Below are 23,142 nucleotides of genomic sequence, written 5' to 3'. Positions count from 1 at the left end.
GACAACAACTCAAAACTAGAGGCTCTCAAGAGCCTGTATCGCTCACCTGATTCTACTTGGGTTTTTGAAATCATATAAAAAATTTATAAAATTTGGCTAAAAGTAACAACACTTCGCCAGCACTTCATAAGGAAAGGAACATCCATGCTATGTTTGATTTCATTCAATTCAGTGGTTCTTTAGAAGAAGACTTTTGTATGCATTTCCAATAGGATCCTATGTTAACCTAAGTCGCCCACTGGCAGCCATCTTGGATGTTGCAATGACAACAAAGTAACAACACTTGGTCAGCATCTCATTAGGAGCATTCATGCTATGTTTGGTTTCATTCCATTCAGTGGTTCTCTAAAAGAAGACATTTGTATATATTTCCCATAGGGTCCTATGTTAAACTAAGTCCCCCACTGGCGGTCATCTTGGATAATGGATCCGCTACCAAGTAACAACATTTGGTCAGTACCTCATATTTTGACAGGACCTAAATACTGGTCACAGATGTGGTATACCTTTGGGGACTTAACGAAAATGAAGTAAGTCCGGAAATCACCTAATGCATATTAATGATTGGTCTTACAGGTAACGCTTTTATCATGATTACAATTTGCAAACGCAATTTACCAATATTAGTGCTATAACATACATTTTAGTAACACATACACATTGAAGCATCCAAATAATGAATTCGAACTCAGTTCATATAGACTAACCTTACTCATTTTCATATTGAAAACCAATTATAACTTACATAAAATTTTCGTCCTTGGTGCAAGCGGTATATTCTGTCCTGGTACCGGAAGTCAACTAATCTCATGTAAGAGACCTTACGGTTTTTATCTCTATATTCGTTTTTGCCTTCAACAGAGAATCCACATTGTTTGTCGTTACTTGCAGCAAGTATATATTTGCATGCCCCATGGAAATGAATCATCTCTCCATCAAATGTTCGGTAGTGAGGATCACCACTGGCAGTACAGGAACATGTCGTACCTAAATTGTCGTTAATAAAAATCAAAATTGATCATACACCTGGAAAAGTAGTTGTAAACGTCTAACATAACCAATTTTTTAAAATATTTGCCGATTTAAACAATTACGCATACTTTTACAGTTAAACATATGATAAGATTGTAATATTGAGTGAACATAAATATACGAAGATGTGGTGCAAATGAGACAACTCTCCATCCAAATAACAATTTATAAAAGTAAAATGTATGATTGTGTTATTTCACATTTACGTAACTACAATTACATATGTACTTACAAAAAGGAAAACACAACACTTTTGATGATCACAATTTAATAAAAATACATTATATAACATCAAATTCAGAAATTAAAGACGTAGTCGTTTATTAAGTATGTTTCATCAGATAAAATATATAAACAAATATCAATCAACTTATTAGCCGATATAAATTGTGGCTGTAATACATTTTTATTGTGGAAATATAGCATATTTACTACGACCATTGCACAAGTGTATGCATTATGCGTCTAATAAATGTTAAATGTTTTACTATCCGGTAAACGTGCATCATACAAAAATCAGTATATGAATTAAGGAACTACAATGAGAATTAACGAAAAACCCAGAGCAAACTTCAAATATAAGACACTGTAACGTAGCTTTTCTAGAGCTGTCGATACTATAAAATACAAAATTATGCTTATAAGAAGATTCACCTACCATTGACAATTCGGAGTGAAACACTAAATCAAAAAGAATATCAGTAGACTTAATAAAATTGAGAAAGGAAATGGGTAATGTATCAAAGCGACAACAACCCGACCATAGAGCAGACAACAGCCGAAGACCACCAATGGGTATTCAATGTATTAATACATACTTATGTAAAAGAAAGGGACAACAGATACCAGAGGGACAGTCACACTCATAAATCGAAAATAAACTGACAACGCCATGGGTAAAAAAGAAAAAGACAAACAGACAAATAAAAGTACACAAGACAGCATAGAAAACTAGACACTGAGCAAACGAACCCAACCAAAAACTGTGAGTGATCCCAGGTGCTTCGGAGGGGTAAGCGGATCCTTGAATGTATAACTATCCTATCTATTTCACGGTTATTTCCAATGTATAACTATCCAACCTTTTTCACAGTTATTTCCTATGTATAACTATCCTACCCGTTTCACGGTTATTTCCTATGTTTAACTATCCTACCTGTTTCACGGTTATTTCCTATGTATAACTATCCTACCTGTTTCACGGTTATTTCCTATGTATAACTATCCTACCTGTTTCACAGTTATTTCATATGTATAACTATCCTACCTATTTCACAGTTAGATCCTGTATACCCTGGTATACAAGTACATCTGTAACCGTTAATCTGATCCTCACATTTCCCGCCATGCTGGCATGGTTTTGACTGGCAATTATTTATATCTAAAGTTATAAAATCAATACTTACTTAAAATAATTACATAGGTATTTCAAATTAGAAGATTATCTGTTGGAATACATAAAGTTTTATTTACAGTAAAGTTAGCTATCACACTCTATCTATAAACTTTGCTAAAACAAATCTGTCCTGAAGTAGGTAAAAAAGCAGACAAATAAGTTAAAAAAGATTAAAGCCAAATGACAAAAATATTAATTTCAACAATAAAAATTGAGATGTTTAATCATAAGTTTACACTGCGTACACAAGTAATATTTAACACCCGCATCTTTTTTCTACATTTTCTACTTAAATGACAGCAACATGGGTTTCCGTATTTTTTATGCGTATCTGTTAAAAGAATCAAGGCATCAGAGCAAGGGCTCCTTCAAGAAAAACATAAAATCATTACAATCGATAGCTTTCTCTGACATACGAGGCCACAAACTAATAATAAAAAAAGAAGAATCACGAAAAACGATTATTGTATCTATTATTTTGTTTTTGTCATTTTCGAAATAGAAACAATTTTCTGTAATAACGCTTTGTATGGAAAGACTTCAAATTTCGCAGATCAATTTTCATTTTAAAGAGCAAGTTTAAACAATATGGCGTCCATTTCTGTATGTTTAATTTTGGAATTCGTATGTTTCATTTCAAATAAAGAAACATTTAGTATCCGATTACAACAAAATAAGTATTCGTGTTATTCATCTTACGAAGAGTTTTCTATACAATAAGAAATCGTTGCTTATTCAATCAACAGTGTACAATTACGATTGAAGGAAAACCCAACGTTTATAAAAATATAACCTATTTCACAGTTCTTTCCGTTGTAACCTGGTTTACAGACACACATGTAATCATTCACTTTATCCATACATGATGCTCCGTGTTTACAAGGGTTTGTTTTACATTCGTTGATATCTGTAATGAAAAGCGAATATTTTTTCTTGGTAAATGTAATATTTTTTTTCATAATGAATAATTATTGATACCAGCTTAAAATATTGTAAGTCAGATGATCGTTTCGCCTCCAAAAGACTGATTAGTGACAATCGAATAAAACAAATTTAAAGGTCAAATATTGTTTGAAAGCATTGAGGACCTACAATTCCAATCAGTATTGTTAAATGCAACTATCATAATCTATTCCTGAGATAGCAATTCATTAGTATTTTTTCAGTTGATTTATTATTTAGGCCATATCAATAATAATTCATGTCAACACATAATTGATGATTAATGGGCATACATCAAATTTAAGGGCGACGTTTCCAAATACATCCATTATCTAAATAGTATAGAATTAGAACCCTGAATCATTTGAAAACAGCTAATTTAATCTAATTTCAATGTCTAATAGGCTGTAAAAGTACAAGCGAAATGCACCATATTATATGATTATATCCATTACTTAAACAAATAAAGTAATAACTCCTTAAACTTGTTGAATGGGTTTATACTAGTAATATTTTGGGTTCTTTATAGCTTGCTGTTTGGTATGAGTCAAGGCTTTGTGTTGAAGACGGTACTTAGACCTATAATGGTTTACTTTTACAAATTGTGACTTGGATGGAGAGTTGTCTCATTTGCACTCATTCCCCATCTTCTTATATCTATAAAGGATTTTAGAAATATTCGTAAGCAATTGTTGTTCCGCGAACAAAAAGCTTAAAACTTTAATATGCAAAAAGAATATTAACAAAAGGCACTCATTTAGTCTGATATTTTGTTTTGTATCAGTTTCTAAATAGAAACAAATCGTATACATGAAGGATTTGTATGACAATACAACTCAATATATATAACTTCAATTATATGCAACAATAGTTTTTCGATTTTCAAAATTGGTAATTCAATTTACTAAAAATAGATCCAAAAAAATTAACAAGACACCTTTTTTTCTATTTTTAATTTTAGAATCAATATGGTTAACAAATTTACTACCTGAATCAAGAAATATGTACCTGTAATTTCTGTGTTAAAGCAAATATTTTATAAATTAAGTAATCGTTGTTTATCTTATGTAACTAAAATATTGGAAAAGCCAATCTTGATAATGACATTACCTATTTCACAGTTCTTTCCTATGTAACCTGGTTTGCAGACACACGTGTAACCATTCACTTCATTCATACATGATGCTCCGTGTTTACAAGGGTTTGGTTTACATTCGTTGATATCTGTAATGAAAAGAGAATATTTGTCTTAGTAAATATAATAATAATTATTATCATAATAAATAACTAGAACTGATATCGCGGGTCCATGACTGAATTAAAGTATATAACTATGCGAAAGCCTTATTTTAGTTTTGGTATTGTCATCTAATAAAGTCATGTCGATTATAAGATACATAGTTTTCTCTGCTTTCAAAATCTTTCTGTTTGAACCTGTAGACCTGAATTATTGGTAATATCAAATATTTGGAAAACATAATGTCCTGGAATGGAGTATTTTTGTTAATCAACAGCATTGTCCTATATTAGTTATAGATAAAGTTGAATTCTTTGATTCGCTGTTTTACGTCATGCCCGGTAACAAATTGAATACTGTACCTATACGCCTTATTTTAAGTCCTGATTTTTAGTTTTCGTATTACCATCTTAGAAAGTCGTACTGATTAAAATACTACAATAGGAAACAATTTGACAATGATTAAGTTTAGTAGTGTCAACCCTGTGATTATGACCCGTGTATATAGCAAAATCCCAAATACACCGTTTTGTGGTGCATCTGTCAGATGCGGAACGTACAGATGAGGTAATAGGTAACAGATGAATATACTATTGGTATATGTATCGGATTCGACCCGGAACTTGTTAATTATTGGCAATATTAATTATATGGAAAACAAAAGGGTCTGGAGTAGTGTAATTTTTAATCTACATTATTGTCCTATATAAGCTATATAAAGTTGAATTCTTTGATTTTTCGTTTTTACCCCATGACGGCTGACAAATTAGACCTCGTATTTAAGTACTAAAGATTATTGATACCAGCTTAAAATATTGTTAATAAAGGCAACAGTAGTGAACCACTGTTTGAAATTCATCATTCGATTGAGAAAAAAAAATCTGGGTTACAAACCAAAACTGAGGGAAACATACAAAATAAAGGAGGAGAACTACAACACAACAGAAACACAACCTTAAAATGTAACACACACAGAAACAACATACAATATAACAAAAGTCTTTTTCCTGACTTGGTACAGGACATTTGAAGAAAGAAATGGTAGATTGAACCTGGTTTTGTGGCATGCCGAAATTCCAGCTTTTATGGCAACATTGAATATAACATTAAAATGAAATTACATGATAGGACTACAATACAAATAAATGGGAGAAATATGGGACAGATAATCACGAGATTAACAGCTAACAAAAGGTACTAGGTATTAAATTCAATACCCCAGACGAACATTTCGTCTACACAAGACTAACCATTGACGCTCTGATGAATATAGTTTGAAAGCCAAAACAAGTACAAAGCTGAAGAGCATTGAGGACCAACACTTCCAAAAATTGTGCTAATAGTTCTTAGTTTTTCTGCCTTGGATAAGAACATCCTTATTATTCAGAATAATTCATACTTTTGCAAACAGTACTTTTATTTTATAAAATGACTATCTAATAGATATACATGATATAACCGAGGTGGTTGCTTATCTATCGCACATGATATGGTTTGTGGAAAAAGACAATCTTGATAATGAAATCACCTATTTCACAGTTCTTCCCTTCGTAACCTGGTTTGAAGACACACGCGACACACTAACAGTAGTGAACCGCTGTTCGAAATTCATCAATCGATTGAGAAAAAACAAATCCGGGTTACAAACCAAAACTGAGGGAAACATATCAAATATAAGAGGAGAACTACTACACAACAGAAACACATCTTAAAATGTAGGACCTATAATACATGTAATATAACCAAAGTCATTTTCCTGACTTGGTACAGGATATTTTATTAAAAAAATGGTGGTTGACCCTGGTTTTATGGCATACCAAACCTCCCACTTTTATGGCAATGTTGAATAGAACATTAAAATGACAACATTTCATAATAGGACTACAAAACAAATAAATGGGAGAAAATATAGGACAGAGAAACACACGAATAACAGCTAACAAAAGGTACTAGGTATTTAATTTAATATGCCAGACGCGCGTTTCGTCCACACAAGATTAACCAGTGACGCTCTGATCAAACAGTTCGAAAGCCAAAACAAGTACATAATTGAAGAGCATTGAGGACAAAAATGTCCAAAATAATTGTGCCTAATACGTCTAGGGTTTTCTGCATTGGATAAGAAGATCCTTATTATTTAGAGTAATTCGTACTTTTGCAAACAGTATTTTTTATAAAAGGACTACATAAAAGACATACATGATAAAACGAAGTGGTTGCTTATCTAATGCACATGATATACAGATTGTTGAAAAAGACATCTTGATAATGATATACCTATTTCACAGTTCTTCCCTTCGTAACCTGGTTTGCAGACACACGTGTAACCATTCACTTCATTCATACATGATGCTCCGTATTTACAAGGGTTTGGTTTACATTCATTGATATCTGTTATGAAAAGAGAATGTTTGTCTAAGTAAAATAATATTTATTATCATAATAAATAATTATTGATACCAGCTTAGAATATTGTAAATAAAGGCAACAGTAGTGAACCGCTGTTCGAAATTCACAAATCGATTGAGAAAAAACAAATTCGGGTTACAAACCAAAACTGAGGGAAACAAATCAAATATAAGAGAACTACTACACAACAGAAACACATCTTAAAATGTAACACCTATAATGTAACCAAAGTAATTTTCCTGACTTTGTACAGGACATTTTATGAAAAAAATGTGGTTGAACCTGGTTGTGTGGCATGCCAAACCTTCTGCTTTTATGGCAATGTTGAATATAACATTAAAATGACAACATTACATTATAGGACTACAATACAAATAAATGGGAGAAAATATAGGACAGAGAAACACACGAATAACAGCTAACAACAGGCACTAGGTATTTAATTTCATACGCCAGACGCGCGTTTCGTCCACAGAAGACTAACCAGTGACGCTCTGATGAAAACAGTTCGAAAACCAAAACAAGTACATAGTTGAAGCGCATTGTAGACCAAAATGTTTAAAAAATGTTTGCCTAATATGTCTAGGGTATTCTGCCTTTGATAAGAACATCCTTATCATTTAGAAAAATTCATACTTTTGGAAACCGTAATTTTTGATAAAATGACTATATAATAGACAAACATGATAAAACCGAAGTCGTTGCTTATCTAATGATCACATGATATACCTATTGTTGGATCAGACAATCTTGAAAATTATATTACCTATTTCACAGTTCTTCCCTTCGTAACCTGGTTTGCAGACACACGTGTAACCATTCACTTCATTCATACATGATGCTCCGTGTTTACAAGGGTTTGGTTTACATTCGTTGATATCTGTAATGGAAAGAGAGTATTTGTCTTAGTAAATGTTATAATAAATATTATCATCATAAATAATTATTGATACCCCCCTTAGAATATTGAAAATAAAGGCAACAGTCATGAACCTCTGTTCGAAATTCACAAATCGATTGAGAAAAAACGAATCCGGACTGCAACTCAAAACAGAGGGAAACATATCGAATAAAAGAGGAGAATTACAACTCAACAGAAACAAAACCTTATAAAGGAGTAGGTTCAGTAAGACCCCTTTTTGGCCCCAAAATTAAGCAGTTTTACAAAATTGTGAAAATGTAATCTTTTAGCTATTTTTATGGACAGTAGAATGCTTTTGCTACATAAATATGTGCTGTTTTTGACAATACAATGCACATATATCGTGTACTAGCATCATAAAGTCATGCTAAATTTCTGAAATCTTCACAATTATAGCATTTTAGTTAAATTTTAGACAGTTTCCGTCTTAAAGTGGCCGCATTCGTGTTCATTCACAATATTGTAACAAACCTAGGGTTGCTATAATTCTGTTTAATAACTCATTCAGGAGGAGTGGAATCATCATTTAACTTAGCGGCAGTATGAAGAAACAGATTTGTAATACATAACAATAGTATTTATTTCAGTCGTATTTTGACTTCTTCTTTCAATATAATAAACATTAAATACATATTCATCATTCAACAGACAAAGCAATAAATCAGGTGGTCAATATAAAAGGTAGTTGACGATTCAAGAGATTGACTCAGAATGACATGTTGTTCTACAGGCTCCTATTTATGTCTTTTGGCACTTACTATGACGTTAGAGTAAACATCTAATCGTCCAATCAAAAGCAACGTTTCTTACGTCTTTTGGCTTGAAACGTTCAAGAAGACACACAGATTTCGTTATTATTAAATAAAGAAACAATATTAAGTTGTCCTCACTTTGTCCTTCTTGTCCGAATTATGTTTAAAGGCAAATAAAACCAAAAGGACATTTCTATATAATGCTATTTTTAAACGGACAGTAAATTCCTTTCTCGATACGGCGTATGAACTTGGGTGTAATTTACATAACCTTACGCATTAGATATAATGCTTAAATGAGATCAATGAAAACCCTGTTCTATCATAAATAAACACAATGTTAATGAAAAGGGAGGCACAAACATAATAAATACGCAATTTATCTGCATTGATAAAGTGTTAACTTAAATAAATAATAATATGAGATCGTAAAGTGAAAGTACAAAACGGTGTCACATGGCAGATGTAAACATGTTGAATCTCACGACGATATTTGTCAAAAATAACTCACTATATGACGGGATAATAAAAGTATTTCATAGGTAAACATTACCAAGATATACATATAAAACTGGCCCTTATCACTTGCAAAGTACAAATAGTTTAAATCATGAGTATGAAAGTCAATGCATTTATCAGTGTTTGTGCACACCAAGAATCCACACTTCTGTGTCTTCAGGGAAATCATCTTTCTGTCATCTGTAGATAATTTTCACTATTACACTCATAGCAATTTCTGATAAGACATCGGACACATTTTAAAAACCATATAGAGAAACACTAGAGCCATTCACGAATTTCTTCAACTTATCTACAAAAACACAGTATCACTTTAACATCAAATAATAACTTCTGTTGACGCTGCAACTATAATTATCAACTACCTTGGAAATATCACAATATTCCACCAAATTTTCTAGAAAACCCACTCTTTTCAACCAACTCTGGGGTGATCAGTCCCTATAGGCAAATCTGGGCTACGTTTCTAGAAATATCACATAACAACTGGATGCATTCACAACACTGCACCAATACTTCTTCATATACACTATATCTCAACACATGAATAATCTTGTTCATAAAAAAATAAAAATAACGAGTGATACATATTTAAACACATAAGCACAATAAATTTTGAATGGCGTCTTGTCCTCTTCTTTAGTTTTAACTTTACTTCTTGCTAGATTATTAGACACTTTATTTTTTTTGTGATATCGTTTCCATTATATTCTGCGAATCTATCTACATTTATGTGGAATACTTTTCCTGCTTTCTTTGTCACTTCAATATTCCGTAATTTACTGGTACTGCACAAATTTAAATAATAAATCTTGTTCTAAAATTTTATCAAGGTAATATCACAAATAATCACATTATTTTCATAAAACATATTTTGCCAGAGTTCTCTTATGTTTGTCCATAAACTGAACCATGAATATAAAATCCATTATCTGTTATTTTTCTTGACCCCCCTATTTGATTTATTCGGCTATTTATAATTGCAGTCTGAATTTCATTTCCAACATCTTTAAAATCATTTAATTAACATAAAATACGACTTCTGTAACCGTCAACTCCCAACCTATTGAATAAACGGACGGTTGTCTCCCTGAACCGTTTCCATAGTTGTATTTGGTCTAACATTTCTAAAATTCTGTGAATTCGGGGGTTTATTCTCCCTTAATTCATGACCATTATACATAGAACATTGTCTATAAAAATGATCAGGCGAGTCACAAATGAAGCAGGTCCTTTGATTCTGTGTATTGCCCCCATTTTGGTAATTTTTGTGGCAAAATCTAAAGTTGGATCGGTTGTTCGTATTCCGAATCTAATTTTCTAACTTATCCATTCTACTTAAAAGCATTTGAATGGTTCTGTCATTATTTGGCTGTTGGGAAATTAATCTGACATTTGGGTTACCATTATTTTGCCATTTAATATCTAATTTATTTTCACTACAATTTTCATGAGAAACTGAGCGGACACTAGTTTTCTTTTGACATGACTCCCCTAAAAGAGCCTCATATCTTTCAATTATATCTACAGCGTCAGCGACCGTTTTACATTCTCGATCTATGCATCGACATTTCATTTCTATAGGAATCGACTTGTATAACTGATTGAGAGCCAACACTTCTTGTGCCAATGAATCTAAATTACAATAAGCCTTTTGTACCATCTGGCGGAGGTCATCACCGAGAGCAGCAACTGTTTCACCGGAATTTCGCGTTCTCATTTCAAAACGTGATAACCATCGGTTTTGTTGACGGGCACTTCCGAATCTTTCTTTTAAATGTCGGACAAGAATACTATAAGGTCGGCGTTCATGTGTAGGAAGGCTCATATAAAACGTTCGTGCAGGGCCCTTTAAACTTGCAGCAAGTGCCAATACTCTACCTTCCATACTCCATCTGCCTAGTTCTGCACAATCTTGAAAATGCGAAAAATATTCTTCCCAGTCATCTAATCCACTATAAGCATCTGGACGAATTGTAGCAGGATGTCCAGCAATCGGCAACTGTTCACGGCAAAATCGTGGTGCATTTCCCCATTTTCGTTCATGACCGCTATTATTTTCAAAATACGAAACACCTGGTTCACCTTCAAAATTCCGTTCCGTCTCTACTGTATTTCTCTGTCTAGCTATGTCGTCTCGTACGTGGTTATTAAATGCACTTTCGATATCACCTTGTCCCTGTTTTGTTGTTTTTAATTCAGAGTCTTCAATATTTTTCTCCACTGTTTCACTTTTATCCATATTAAACTCAATTTCTGAATCAGATTCATCAGACATTGAAAATTATAACCAGTTCACTAAATGCGTTGAAAAAATAAGATTCCTAATTCAAACTTATAAATCACAGACACAGGCGAGGTATTCGATCACTGGATGACAATTATTTTTGTCATCCCACTTCTGACACCAAACTGTAACAAACCTAGGGTTGCTATAATTCTGTCTAATAACTCATTCAGGAGGAGTGGAATCATCATTTAACTTAGCGGCAGTATGAAGAAACAGATTTGTAATACATAACAATAGTATTTATTTCAGTCGTATTTTGACTTCTTCTTTCAATATAATAAACATTAAATACATATTCATCATTCAACAGACAAAGCAATAAATCAGGTGGTCAATATAAAAGGTAGTTGACGATTCAAGAGATTGACTCAGAATGGCATGTTGTTCTACAGGCTCCTATTTATGTCTTTTGGCACTTACTATGACGTTAGAGTAAACATCTAATCGTCCAATCAAAAGCAACGTTTCTTACGTCTTTTGGCTTGAAACGTTCAAGAAGACACACAGATTTCGTTATTATTAAATAAAGAAACAATATTAAGTTGTCCTCACTTTGTCCTTCTTGTCCGAATTATGTTTAAAAGCAAATAAAACCAAAAGACATTTCTATATAATGCTATTTTTAAACGGACAGTAAATTCCTTTCTCGATACGGCGTATGAACTTGGGTGTAATTTACATAACCTTACGCATTAGATATAATGCTTAAATGAGATCAATGAAAACCCTGTTCTATCATAAATAAACACAATGTTAATGAAAAGGGAGGCACAAACATAATAAATACGCAATTTATCTGCATTGATAAAGTGTTAACTTAAATAAATAATAATATGAGATCGTAAAGGGAAAGTACAAAACGGTGTCATGGCAGATGTAAACATGTTGAATCTCACGACGATATTTGTCAAAAATAACTCATTATATGACGGGATAATAAAAGTATTTCATAGGTAAACATTACCAAGATATACATATAAAACTGGCCCTTATCACTTGCAAAGTACAAATAGTTTAAATCATGAGTATGAAAGTCAATGCATTTATCAGTGTTTGTGCACACCCGAGAAGTTGACCACCCGGCAATATTCAAATAAATATATGTCATATACAATAAATAATACGTTAAATAATAACAATTATAAGTCCAGATTTGTCACAATATTGAAATGTAAGTTGTATTTGATGATAATATATAACATAACATATATAAAGGTTGAGGATGAACACGGATGCGGCCACTTTCATTTTTGACGAAAACCATATGAAAAGTTACGTTTTTTGGCATATTTGATAGATTTTTCATATTTAAGCTTCAATCGGAGCGTTTTTAATGACTGAATCAGTTAAAATCTTTTACATAAACTAATCGAATCAATTGAAATAGACCCTTAAGTGTTTAAAAGTGTCCTAAATATCTCGTTAGATGAAACTGAAATTTGGGGCCAAAATCGGCCCTTACCGGACCTATTCCTTTCACCTATAATATAACAATAGTCATTTTCCTGACTTGGTATCGCACATTTTAAGAATGGTGGTTTTGTGACATGCCAAACCTCCCGCTTTTATGGCAATGTTGAATATAACATTAAAATGACAACATTACATGATAGGACTACAATACAAATAAATGGGAGAAAATATAGGACAGAGAAACACACGAATAACAGCTAACAACAGGCATTAGGTATTTAATTTCATACGCCAGACGCGCGTTTCGTCCACAGAAGACTAACCAGTGACGCTCTGATGAAAACAGTTCGAAAACCAAAACAAGTACATAGTTGAAGCGCATTGTAGACCAAAATGTTTAAAAAATGTTTGCCTAATATGTCTAGGGTAGTCTGCCTTTGATAACAACATCCTTATCATTTAGAAAAATTCATACTTTTGCAAACCGTTTTTTTTGATAAAATGACTATATAATAGACAAACATGATAAAAACGAAGTCGTTGCTTATCTAATGCACATGATATACCTATTGTTGGATCAGACAATCTTGAAAATTATATTACCTATTTCACAGTTCTTCCCTTCGTAACCTGGTTTGCAGACACACGTGTAACCATTCACTTCATTCATACATGATGCTCCGTGTTTACAAGGGTTTGGTCTACATTCATTGATATCTGTTATGAAAAGAGAATGTTTGTCTAGGTAAATGTAATAATAATTATTATCATAATAAACAATTATTGATACCAGCTTAAAATATTGTAAATAAAGGCAACAGTAGTGAACCGCTGTTCGAAATCACAAATCGATTGAGAAAAAACAAATCTGGGTTACAAACCAAAACTGAGGGAAACATATCAAATATAAGAGAACTACTACACAACAGAAACACATCTTAAAATGTAACACCTATAATGTAACCAAAGTCATTTTCCTGTCTTGGTACATGATATTTTATGAAAAAAATGGTGGTTGAACCTGGTTTTGTGGCATACCAAATCTCCCGCTTTTTTGGCAATGTTGAATATAACATTAAAATGACAACATTACATGATAGGATTCCAGTACAAATAAATGGGAGAAATATGGGACAGATAATCACGAGAATAACAGCTTACAAAAGGTACTAAGTATTAAATTGAATACGCCAGACGAACATTTCGTCCACACAAGACTAACCATTGACGCTCTGATGAATACAGTTCGAAAGCCAAAACAAGTACAAAGTTGAAGAGCATTGAGGACCAACACTTCCAAAAATTGTGCTAATAGTTCTTAGTTTTTCTGCCTTGGATAAGAACATCCTTATTATTTAGAATAATTCATACTTTTGCAAACCGTACTTTTTTTATAAAATGACTATCTAATAGATATACATGACATGATAAAACCGAGGTGGTAAGTTATCTATCGGAAATGATATACCGATTATGGAAAAAGCCAATCTTGATAATGATATTACCTATTTCACAGTTCTTTCCTATGTAACCTGGTCGGCAGACACACGTGTAACCATTTACTTCATTCATACATGATGCTCCGTGTTTACAAGGGTTTGGTTTACATTCGTTGATATCTGTAATGAAAAGAGAGTATTTGTCTAGGTAAATATAATAATAATTATTATCATAATAAATAATTATTGATACCAGCTAAGAATATTATTAATAAAGGCAACAGTATTGAACTGCTATTCGATATTCACAAATCGTTTGAGAAAAATACAAATCTTGGTTATAACCCAAAACTGAGGGAACATATCAAATATAAGAGGAGATTTACAACACAACAGAAACACAACCTTAAAATATAACACCTATAATATAATAATAGTCATTTTTCTGACTTGGTACAGAACAGTTTAAGAAAGAAATGTTGGGTTGAACCTGGTTTTGTGGCATACAAAACCTCCTGCTTTTATGGCAATGTTAAATATAACATTAAAATGACAACATTACAGGACAGGACTACAATACAAATAAATGGGAGAACATATAGCATATCGAAACACGCGAATAATAGCTTACAGAAGGTACTAGTTATAAGATGTGATACGCCAGACGCGCGTTTTGTCCATACAATACTAACCAGTGACGCTCTGATGAAAAAAGTTCGAAAGCCAAAACAATACAAAATCGAAGAGAATTGAGAACCATAAATTCCAAAAATTGTGCCTTATAGTTCTAGGGTTTTCTACTTTGGATAAGACCATCCTTATTATTTAGAATAATTTATACTTTTGCATACAGGTTTGTTTTTTAAATGACTATATAATAGTTATATATGATAAAACCGAGGTGGTTGCTTATCTATCGCACATGATATACCGATTGTTGAAAAAGACAATCTTGATAATAAAATCACCTATTTCACAGTTCTTCCCTTCGTAACCTGGTTTGCAGACACACGTGTAACCATTCACTTCATTCATACATGATGCTCCGTGTTGACAAGGGTTTGGTTTACATTCATTGATATCTGTAATGAAAAGAGAGTATTTGTCGATGTAAATGTAATAATAATTATAATCATAATAAACACTTGATATTAGCTTAAAATATTGTACATAAAGGCAACAGGAGTGAACAGCGGTTCGAAATTCACAAATCGATTAAAAAAAACAAATCAGGTAACAAACCAAAACTGAGAGAAACATATAAAATATAAGAGAAGAACTAAACACAACAATAAAATATAACACACACAGATACGATTCATAATATTATAATGGCCATTTTCCTGACTTGGTACAGGACATTTGAAGAAAGAAATGGTTGGTTTAATCTGGTGTTGTGGCATGCCCAGGGTTTCCCCTGGGTCATTTATTTTTATCGCCACCTCTTTCGCCAAAACAATATATTTTTCGCCACTTTATTATTTTTTTCGCCAAGTAACATAAATATATATTTCGTTTAAAAATTACCTTTTTTCTACCAATCCCCCCTTCCCTTAAATAAGATGATTTTGCCCCATTGTGTCTATGATTATTATCTCAAACTTATTTTAGAGTCTACATTTTAATGAATAAACACTAAACATTTACTTTAAAACAACATATTTTTTTTTAACTTAAACTTTTCTTAATGAGGGAGCCACTATACTTTTAATAATAAAAAAAGATATAAGTCCTGGAATATAACAAAATTAATGGACATGTTTGATCATATAATACCAGTATAGTTCGTATTGATTCCTCATTCCATGTGTAGTCATTACATTGAAGGGTAACTCTTATTCGAGGGGTTGTTCCCAACCTTTTTGAAACATTTCTTTACAACGACAGTTTTCTTTTCTTGACCATCGTAAATAAAAAAAAAGTTGAGACGTAAAACTATGCTTTAAAGTAGTCTCCCATGTCATTTACCTATATTAAAGTCAAAGGATAATTAAAGTTTTAAATTTGAGATTTTTCTTGCGTTTGAACATTTTTCGTCACAATAACAGCTTTTTTTCTAAACGTTCTTTAAAAGGAGAGGAGAAGTCGAAAGTTTGTTCAAAGACGTGCGTCAAAAAGTGGTAAATAAATTCTGTATGTGACATTTAGCGGAAGCCATTTAACCATATCATTTTGTCAAACAATTCAATCAACACCTTTATTAATTAGTCCTTTGTTGTCGATAGCTATAAAATACAATCAGCTGATTATTGATTTTCTGTTCAAATCTTAATGAGGTCAAGGTGAATTCCGAGTATTGTCTGATCGGGTAAAGTCCGATAAACTCGAAAAAAGGTAAATAAACAAGATGGAGGAAAATAAATCGTTATATATATTTCTTTCGCCAAATTCTTTCGCAAATGACGAATTTTTATCGCCACAATTATTATTTTTTCGCAAATTGCGACCGCCAGCGGAAACCCTGGGCATGCCGAACCTCCCGCTTGTATGGCAATGTTGAATATAACATTAAAATGACAACATTACATGATAGGACTACAATATAAATAAATGGGAGAAAATTTAGGACAGAGAAACACACGAATAACTGCTAACACAAGGTACTAGGTATTTAATTTAAAACGACAGACGCGCGTTTTGTCCACACAAGACTAACCAGTGACGCTCTGATGAATACAGTTCGAAATACAAAACAAGTACAAAGTTGAAGAGCATTGAGGACCAACAGTTCCAAAAAACCGGCCTAATACGTCTAGGGTTTTCTGCCTTGGATAAAAACATCCTTATTCTTTAGAACAATTCATACTTTTGCAAACAGTATTTTTTTTTAAATGACTATATAATAGATATACATGATAAAACCGAAGTAGTTGCTTATCTAATGCACATGACATACCTCTTGTTGGAAAATACAATCTTGATAATGATATTACCTATTTCACATTTCTTCCCTTTGTAACCTGGTTTGCAGACACACGTGTAACCATTCACTTCATTCATACATGATGCTCCGTGTTTACAAGGGTTTGGTTTACATTCGTTAATATCTGTAATGAAAACAGAGTATTTGTCTTAGTAAATTTAATAATATTTATTATTATAATAAATAATTATTGATACCGGCTTAAAATATTGTTTGTCAGACGATCGTTTCGCCTAATAAAAACTCATTATTGACGATCGAGTAAAACAAATTAAAAGGTAAACACTGTTTAGGTGTAATACCACCAAATCATGGTACGTCACACCCGGATGTATACAAAAGTAGGTAAAAAAAAAATTCCCTTGAATTTGACAGTTGTAGGTAGGTAATCCTTCGTTTTATTGCAATAAAACATTTTTGTGACATAAATATATGTCTTGGGTATTCCAAAGCACCAATATTTTTTTTTTATTTTGGATTTCTATAGAATATTTTGTAGTCTTGAGGTTACATGGAGACTAAACCTTGTACATAGATAAAATAAGGGGAGAAATTTGATTGGTTAAATTCCAGTGATGGTTATTGTCGTATATGCAATGAAATGTTATGAGAATTTTTTTCTATAGTACTGAACAGGATAACACTTTACGCATGCCAAGTATTTCTTTATTTGAAACAAAGATAAATTCTGCACACTTTTTTGAAAAGTGCAAATTCAACAAAGACTAATAGAGGGAAATCAATGTTGGTATTACATCTTTACAAGCGTTATGGACCTACAATTCAAAAAAGTATTGCTAAATGCAACTAAAATAATCAGTTCCTGAGATAGAAATTCATTTTTTTTTCAAATTTTTTAAGTTTGGTAAACAGTTGATATATGAATTTTGCATCAATTTGGTTCGTTAAAAAAGCGTTTTTTCTTCTTCTGAATAACGCAATATGTACTTGCGATTGTTGTGTTATATAAAATACTGTTAATGAAAATATGGTTTCTTATCTAATGCACTAGATAAACAGGTTGTTGAAAAGACAATCTTTATAATGATATTACCTATTTCACAGTTCTTCCCTTCGTAACCTGGTTTACAGACACACGTGTAACCATTCACTTCATTCATACATGTTGCTCCGTGTTTACAAGGGTTTGGTTTACATTCGTTAATATCTGAAATGAAAAGAGAGTATTTGTCTTAGTAAACGTAATGATAAGTATTTTCATAATAAATATTTATAGATACTTGCTTAAAATATTGTAAGTTAGAGGATCGTTTTGCCTATTAAAAACTCATTAGTGACGATCGAGTGTAACAAATTGAAAAGTAAAATATTGTTTACACGCATTTAGGACCTACAATACCAAAAAGTATTGCTAAATGCAACTAAGATGATTTGTTCCTGAGATAGAAATTCATAAGTTTTTTTTTTCTTTTTTTTTAAAGATTTGAAAACAGTTATTTTATAATCAATACCATATAAATAGTTATTCATGTCAACAGAGAATTAATGACTATTGGGCATACATCAAATGTCGTAGCAAGGTTTCCGAGGTCATTATCTTTATAGAATAGAAATTAAAAACCCATTTGTTTCCTACATGTATCGTTGGAAAACAGCTCATTGAGTTTAATTTTATTGTGAAATAAACTGTAATAATAACAGAAAAATGAGAATCTGGTACGTCTTAAGGATGGCTGCTGGTCATGTTTTGGAATACTGTCAGATTTACGGAATCCTCTGGTTTTATTCATTTGGATGCATTAAAAAAAATCCCCATGAACCCTCTTTCTTTTTATAATTCTTTTACAAGTATAATTATAAGTAATTTGTAAAAGTCTTCTAAAATTTATTTTTTAATAGTGTTTGAGAACTTTAACTGGTCAATGATAAAGCTATGAAAAACCAAGAGAGAACATTTTCCCGCCAAAATTACAATGGTATATCTCGAAAACAAGCACATTGACTCCTACATTTTTTTTTGCTTTTTTGATTCCTCAATTTATTCCCAATCAATGCATACTAGTTTTATGAAAAGTTATTTATTTTGAAACAGAGCAGGGAACATCTTTAATATGTCCTTGCACATAACACTATCAAAACAATAACTCCTTCAACACGTTTAACACATAATTGGCAATTAGAATGATCAATATCTTAAAATTCATAATTCAATTTTCTACAAATAAATCAAATAAAAAAATATGGCACATATTTCTGGATCTTTTATTTTTGGATCATAATTGTTCGTTAAATAACGTTTTTTTCTGTGAAGAACGAATATATACCAGTGAATGTTTGTGTTATAGAAAATATATGTACTATTAATTGCAATATTGTTGTTAATCGATATACGGATTGCTACAAAACACAATGTTTATAATAATATTACCTATTTCGCAGTTCTTGCCGTTGTAACCTGGTTGGCAGACACACGTGTAACCATTCACCTCATTCATGCATGCTGCTCCGTGTTTACAAGGATTTGGTTTACATTCGTTGATATCTAATAAAAAGAGAATATTATTCTTAGTAAATGTAATAATGATTTTTTTTAAAATAAATAATAATAGATACTAGCTTAAAGAATTGTAAGTCAGAAGATAGTTACGCCTACAAAAGACTCATTAGTTACGACCGAGTAACACAAATTAAAAAGTCAAATATTGTTTAAAAGCATTGAAGATCCTCAATTTCAAAAAAAATAATTCTATATGCAACTAAAGTAATCTATTCGTAAGATGCATATTCATAATTTTTTTTCAAAAAATTACAAAGTTTTGTAAACAGTTGATTAACAAATCATATAAATGATAACCCATGTCAACACATAATAAGGGACTACTGGGAATTCCTCAAATCAATAGAAAGGTTTCCAAAAAAAGGTCATTTTCTATATAGAATAGAAATTACAGACCCGTCTTTTCCCTACATGTATCAATTCAAAACAGCTGACTGAATTTAATTTCATTGTGTAATAGACTGTCAAAATAACAGAAAAAATAGAGTCATGAAAAGTTTGCAATTAGGATGATCAATATCATAAAATTTGTAATCCAATTTTCTACAAATATATCAAATAGAAAAAAAAACAATAATATGACATATTATTTTAGATCTTTTATTTTTCTCTCTATATTTCGGATAATGTGTTTTCTCTCTAAATAACGGATTATGTACCAGTGATTTTAGTGTAATAGAAAATTCTATACATTGCAAGATTGATAGATTATCGTTCATAATCACAAGGAGATTGCATTTTAAGCTTGAGTCGGTACAGCAAAAATAAGAAAAGCAATCAAGTTGAGTTAACCAATGATAATATGTTTATCACTATTTTACCTATGACGACATTGGTAATTTCATAACAGCAGGCTTATGCGTCCTTAGTTTCTATCGATAATTTTCATATCATTCGCCTTCGCTCAGAAAGAAAATCACCAGTCAGCAAGATAAAAGGAAAATTTCGTATAATAGCGATAATATTGCTTCTCTAATGCACATGATATACCGATTGTTAGAAAAGCCAATCTTGATAATGAAATTACCTATTTCACAGTTCTTCCCTTCATAACCTGTTATAGAAAATACTATTAATTGCAAGATTATTGCTTATCTAAGACACATGATATACCGATTGTTAGAAAAGCCAATCTTGATAATGATATTACCTATTTCACATTTCTTTCCTATGTAACCTGGTCGGCAGACACACGTGTAACCATTCACCTCATTCATACATGATGCTCCGTGTTTACAAGGGTTTGGTTTACATTCGTTGATATCTGTTATCAAAAGAGAATATTAGTCTTAGTAAATTTTATAATGATTATTTTGATAATAGATACCAGCTTAACATATTGTAAGTCAGACGATAGTTTACAAAAGACTCATGTATGACGATCGAGTAACACAAATTAAAAAGTCAAATGTTGTTTAAAAGCACTGAAGACCTCCTATTCCAAAAAGGAATACTATATGCAACTAAAGTAATCAATCCTGAAGATGCATATTTATAATTTTATTTCATAAAATTACAAAGTTTTGTAAACAATTGATTTAAAATTAATACTATATAAATGATAACTCATGTCAACACAGAATTAGTGACTACTGGACATTCATCAAATTAATAGCAAGGTTTCGAAAAAGAGGTCATTATCTATATAGAATGGAAATTACAGACCTGTCTTTTCCCTACATGTATCAATTCAAAACAGCTGACAGAAATTAATTTCAGTGTGTGAAAGTTAGCTATTAGGATGATCAGTATCATAAAATTTGTAATCACAAATATAACAAATAAAAAAAAATATGACATATTATTTCATATCTTTTATTTTTCTCTCTATATTACGGATTTGTACCAATTTCATAACAACAGGCTTGTGCGTGCGTCCTTAGTTTCTAGAGATAATGTTCAAATCATTCGCTTCCGCTCAGAAAGAAATCACCATTCAGCAAGATAAAAGGAAAATTTCATGTAATAGCGATAATGTTGCTTATCTAATGCACATGATATTCCGATTGTTAGAAAAGCCAATCTTGATAATGAAATTACCTATTTCACAGTTCTTTCCTGTGTAACCTGGTTGGCAGACACACGTGTGACCGTTCAATTTATCTATACACAATGCTCCATTTTGACAAGGGTTTAGTTTACATTCGTTGATATCTGTAATGAAACGAGAATATTTGTCTTATTAAAAGTAAAATTTATTATTTTGATAATAGATAATTATATATACTGGCTTAAAATATTGTTATGATGGTATGATACTAAACCCCCTCACGGGGTGGATTGTGCCTGATATTCATATGATGAAGACATCATTTTTTCAATCTGTTTAATTGAAGTCTGGAGCTGGCATGTCAGTTAACTGCTAGTAGTCTGATGTTATTTATGTATTATTGTCATTTTGTTTATTTTCTTTGGTTACATCTTCTGACATCAGACTCGGACTTCTCTTGAACGGAATTTTAATGTGCGTATTGTTATGCGTTTTCATTTCTGCATTTGCTAGAGGTATAGGGGGAGGGTTGAGATCTCACAAACATGTTTAATCCCGCCGCATTTTTGCGCCTGTCCCAAGTCAGGAGCCTCTGGCCTTTGTTAGTCTTGTATTATTTCAACTTTTAGTTTCTTGTGTTCAATTTGGAGTTAAGTATGGCGTTCATTATCACTAAACTAGTATATATATTTATTTAGGGGCCAGCTGAAGGACGCCTCCGGTTGCGGGAATTTTTCGCTGCATTGAAGGCCTGTTGGTAACCTTCTGCTGTTGTCTGCTCTATGGTCGGATTGTTGTCTTCTTGACACATTCCCTATTTCCATTCTCAATTTTATTAGTCAGACGATCATTTCGCCTACAAAAGACTCATTAGTGACGATCGAGTAAAACAAATTAAGAGGTAAATTTTTTTAAAACTTTGAGGACCTACAATAACAAACAGTATTGCTAAATGCAACTAATATAATCTATTCCTGAGATAGAAATTCATTGGTGTTTTTTTTAAATGTCAAAGTTTTATAAACAATTGATTTATTATGAAGACCATATAAATTAATAATGTAATTAAGCCATTTTTGTGTTATAGAAAATACTATTAATTGCCTGATTATTGCTTATCTGAATCACATGATATACCGATTATTGGAAAAGCTAATCTTGATAATAATATTACCTATTTCACAGTTCTTTCCTTGGTAGCCTAGTTGGCAGACACACGTGTAACCATTCACTTCATTTATACACAATGCTCCATGCTGACAAGGGTTTGGTTTACATTCGTTGATATCTGTAATGAAAAGAGAATATTTGTCTTAATAAATGTATAAAAGGGGCAATAGCTACTCAATAGAAGATCACT

The 23,142-nt window shown here is 31.8% G+C and overlaps 1 protein-coding gene across 1 annotated transcript in view; it reads right to left on the bottom strand.

Annotated features, from left to right (window-relative positions):
* Positions 1-23,142, bottom strand: part of LOC139492973 (uncharacterized) — a 129,062-nt gene that overhangs the window by 17,749 nt on the left and 88,171 nt on the right. The window contains exons 73-87 of the mRNA XM_071281120.1: positions 22,957-23,070; positions 21,833-21,946; positions 20,943-21,056; positions 19,664-19,777; positions 18,329-18,442; positions 17,285-17,398; positions 15,320-15,433; positions 14,418-14,531; positions 13,516-13,629; positions 7,783-7,896; positions 6,885-6,998; positions 4,481-4,594; positions 3,222-3,335; positions 2,300-2,413; positions 746-987 (exon numbers count right to left, since the gene is read on the bottom strand). Of these exons, the coding sequence (XP_071137221.1) occupies positions 746-987; positions 2,300-2,413; positions 3,222-3,335; positions 4,481-4,594; positions 6,885-6,998; positions 7,783-7,896; positions 13,516-13,629; positions 14,418-14,531; positions 15,320-15,433; positions 17,285-17,398; positions 18,329-18,442; positions 19,664-19,777; positions 20,943-21,056; positions 21,833-21,946; positions 22,957-23,070 (1,838 nt within the window). The remainder of the gene's footprint in view (positions 1-745; positions 988-2,299; positions 2,414-3,221; positions 3,336-4,480; positions 4,595-6,884; positions 6,999-7,782; positions 7,897-13,515; positions 13,630-14,417; positions 14,532-15,319; positions 15,434-17,284; positions 17,399-18,328; positions 18,443-19,663; positions 19,778-20,942; positions 21,057-21,832; positions 21,947-22,956; positions 23,071-23,142) is intronic.

The sequence above is a fragment of the Mytilus edulis genome, chromosome 10 (assembly GCF_963676685.1).
Source record: "Mytilus edulis chromosome 10, xbMytEdul2.2, whole genome shotgun sequence".
Taxonomy (NCBI): domain Eukaryota; kingdom Metazoa; phylum Mollusca; class Bivalvia; order Mytilida; family Mytilidae; genus Mytilus; species Mytilus edulis.
The sequence above is the reverse complement of the archived record's forward strand: the minus strand, read 5'-3'. Positions and strand labels throughout refer to the sequence as shown.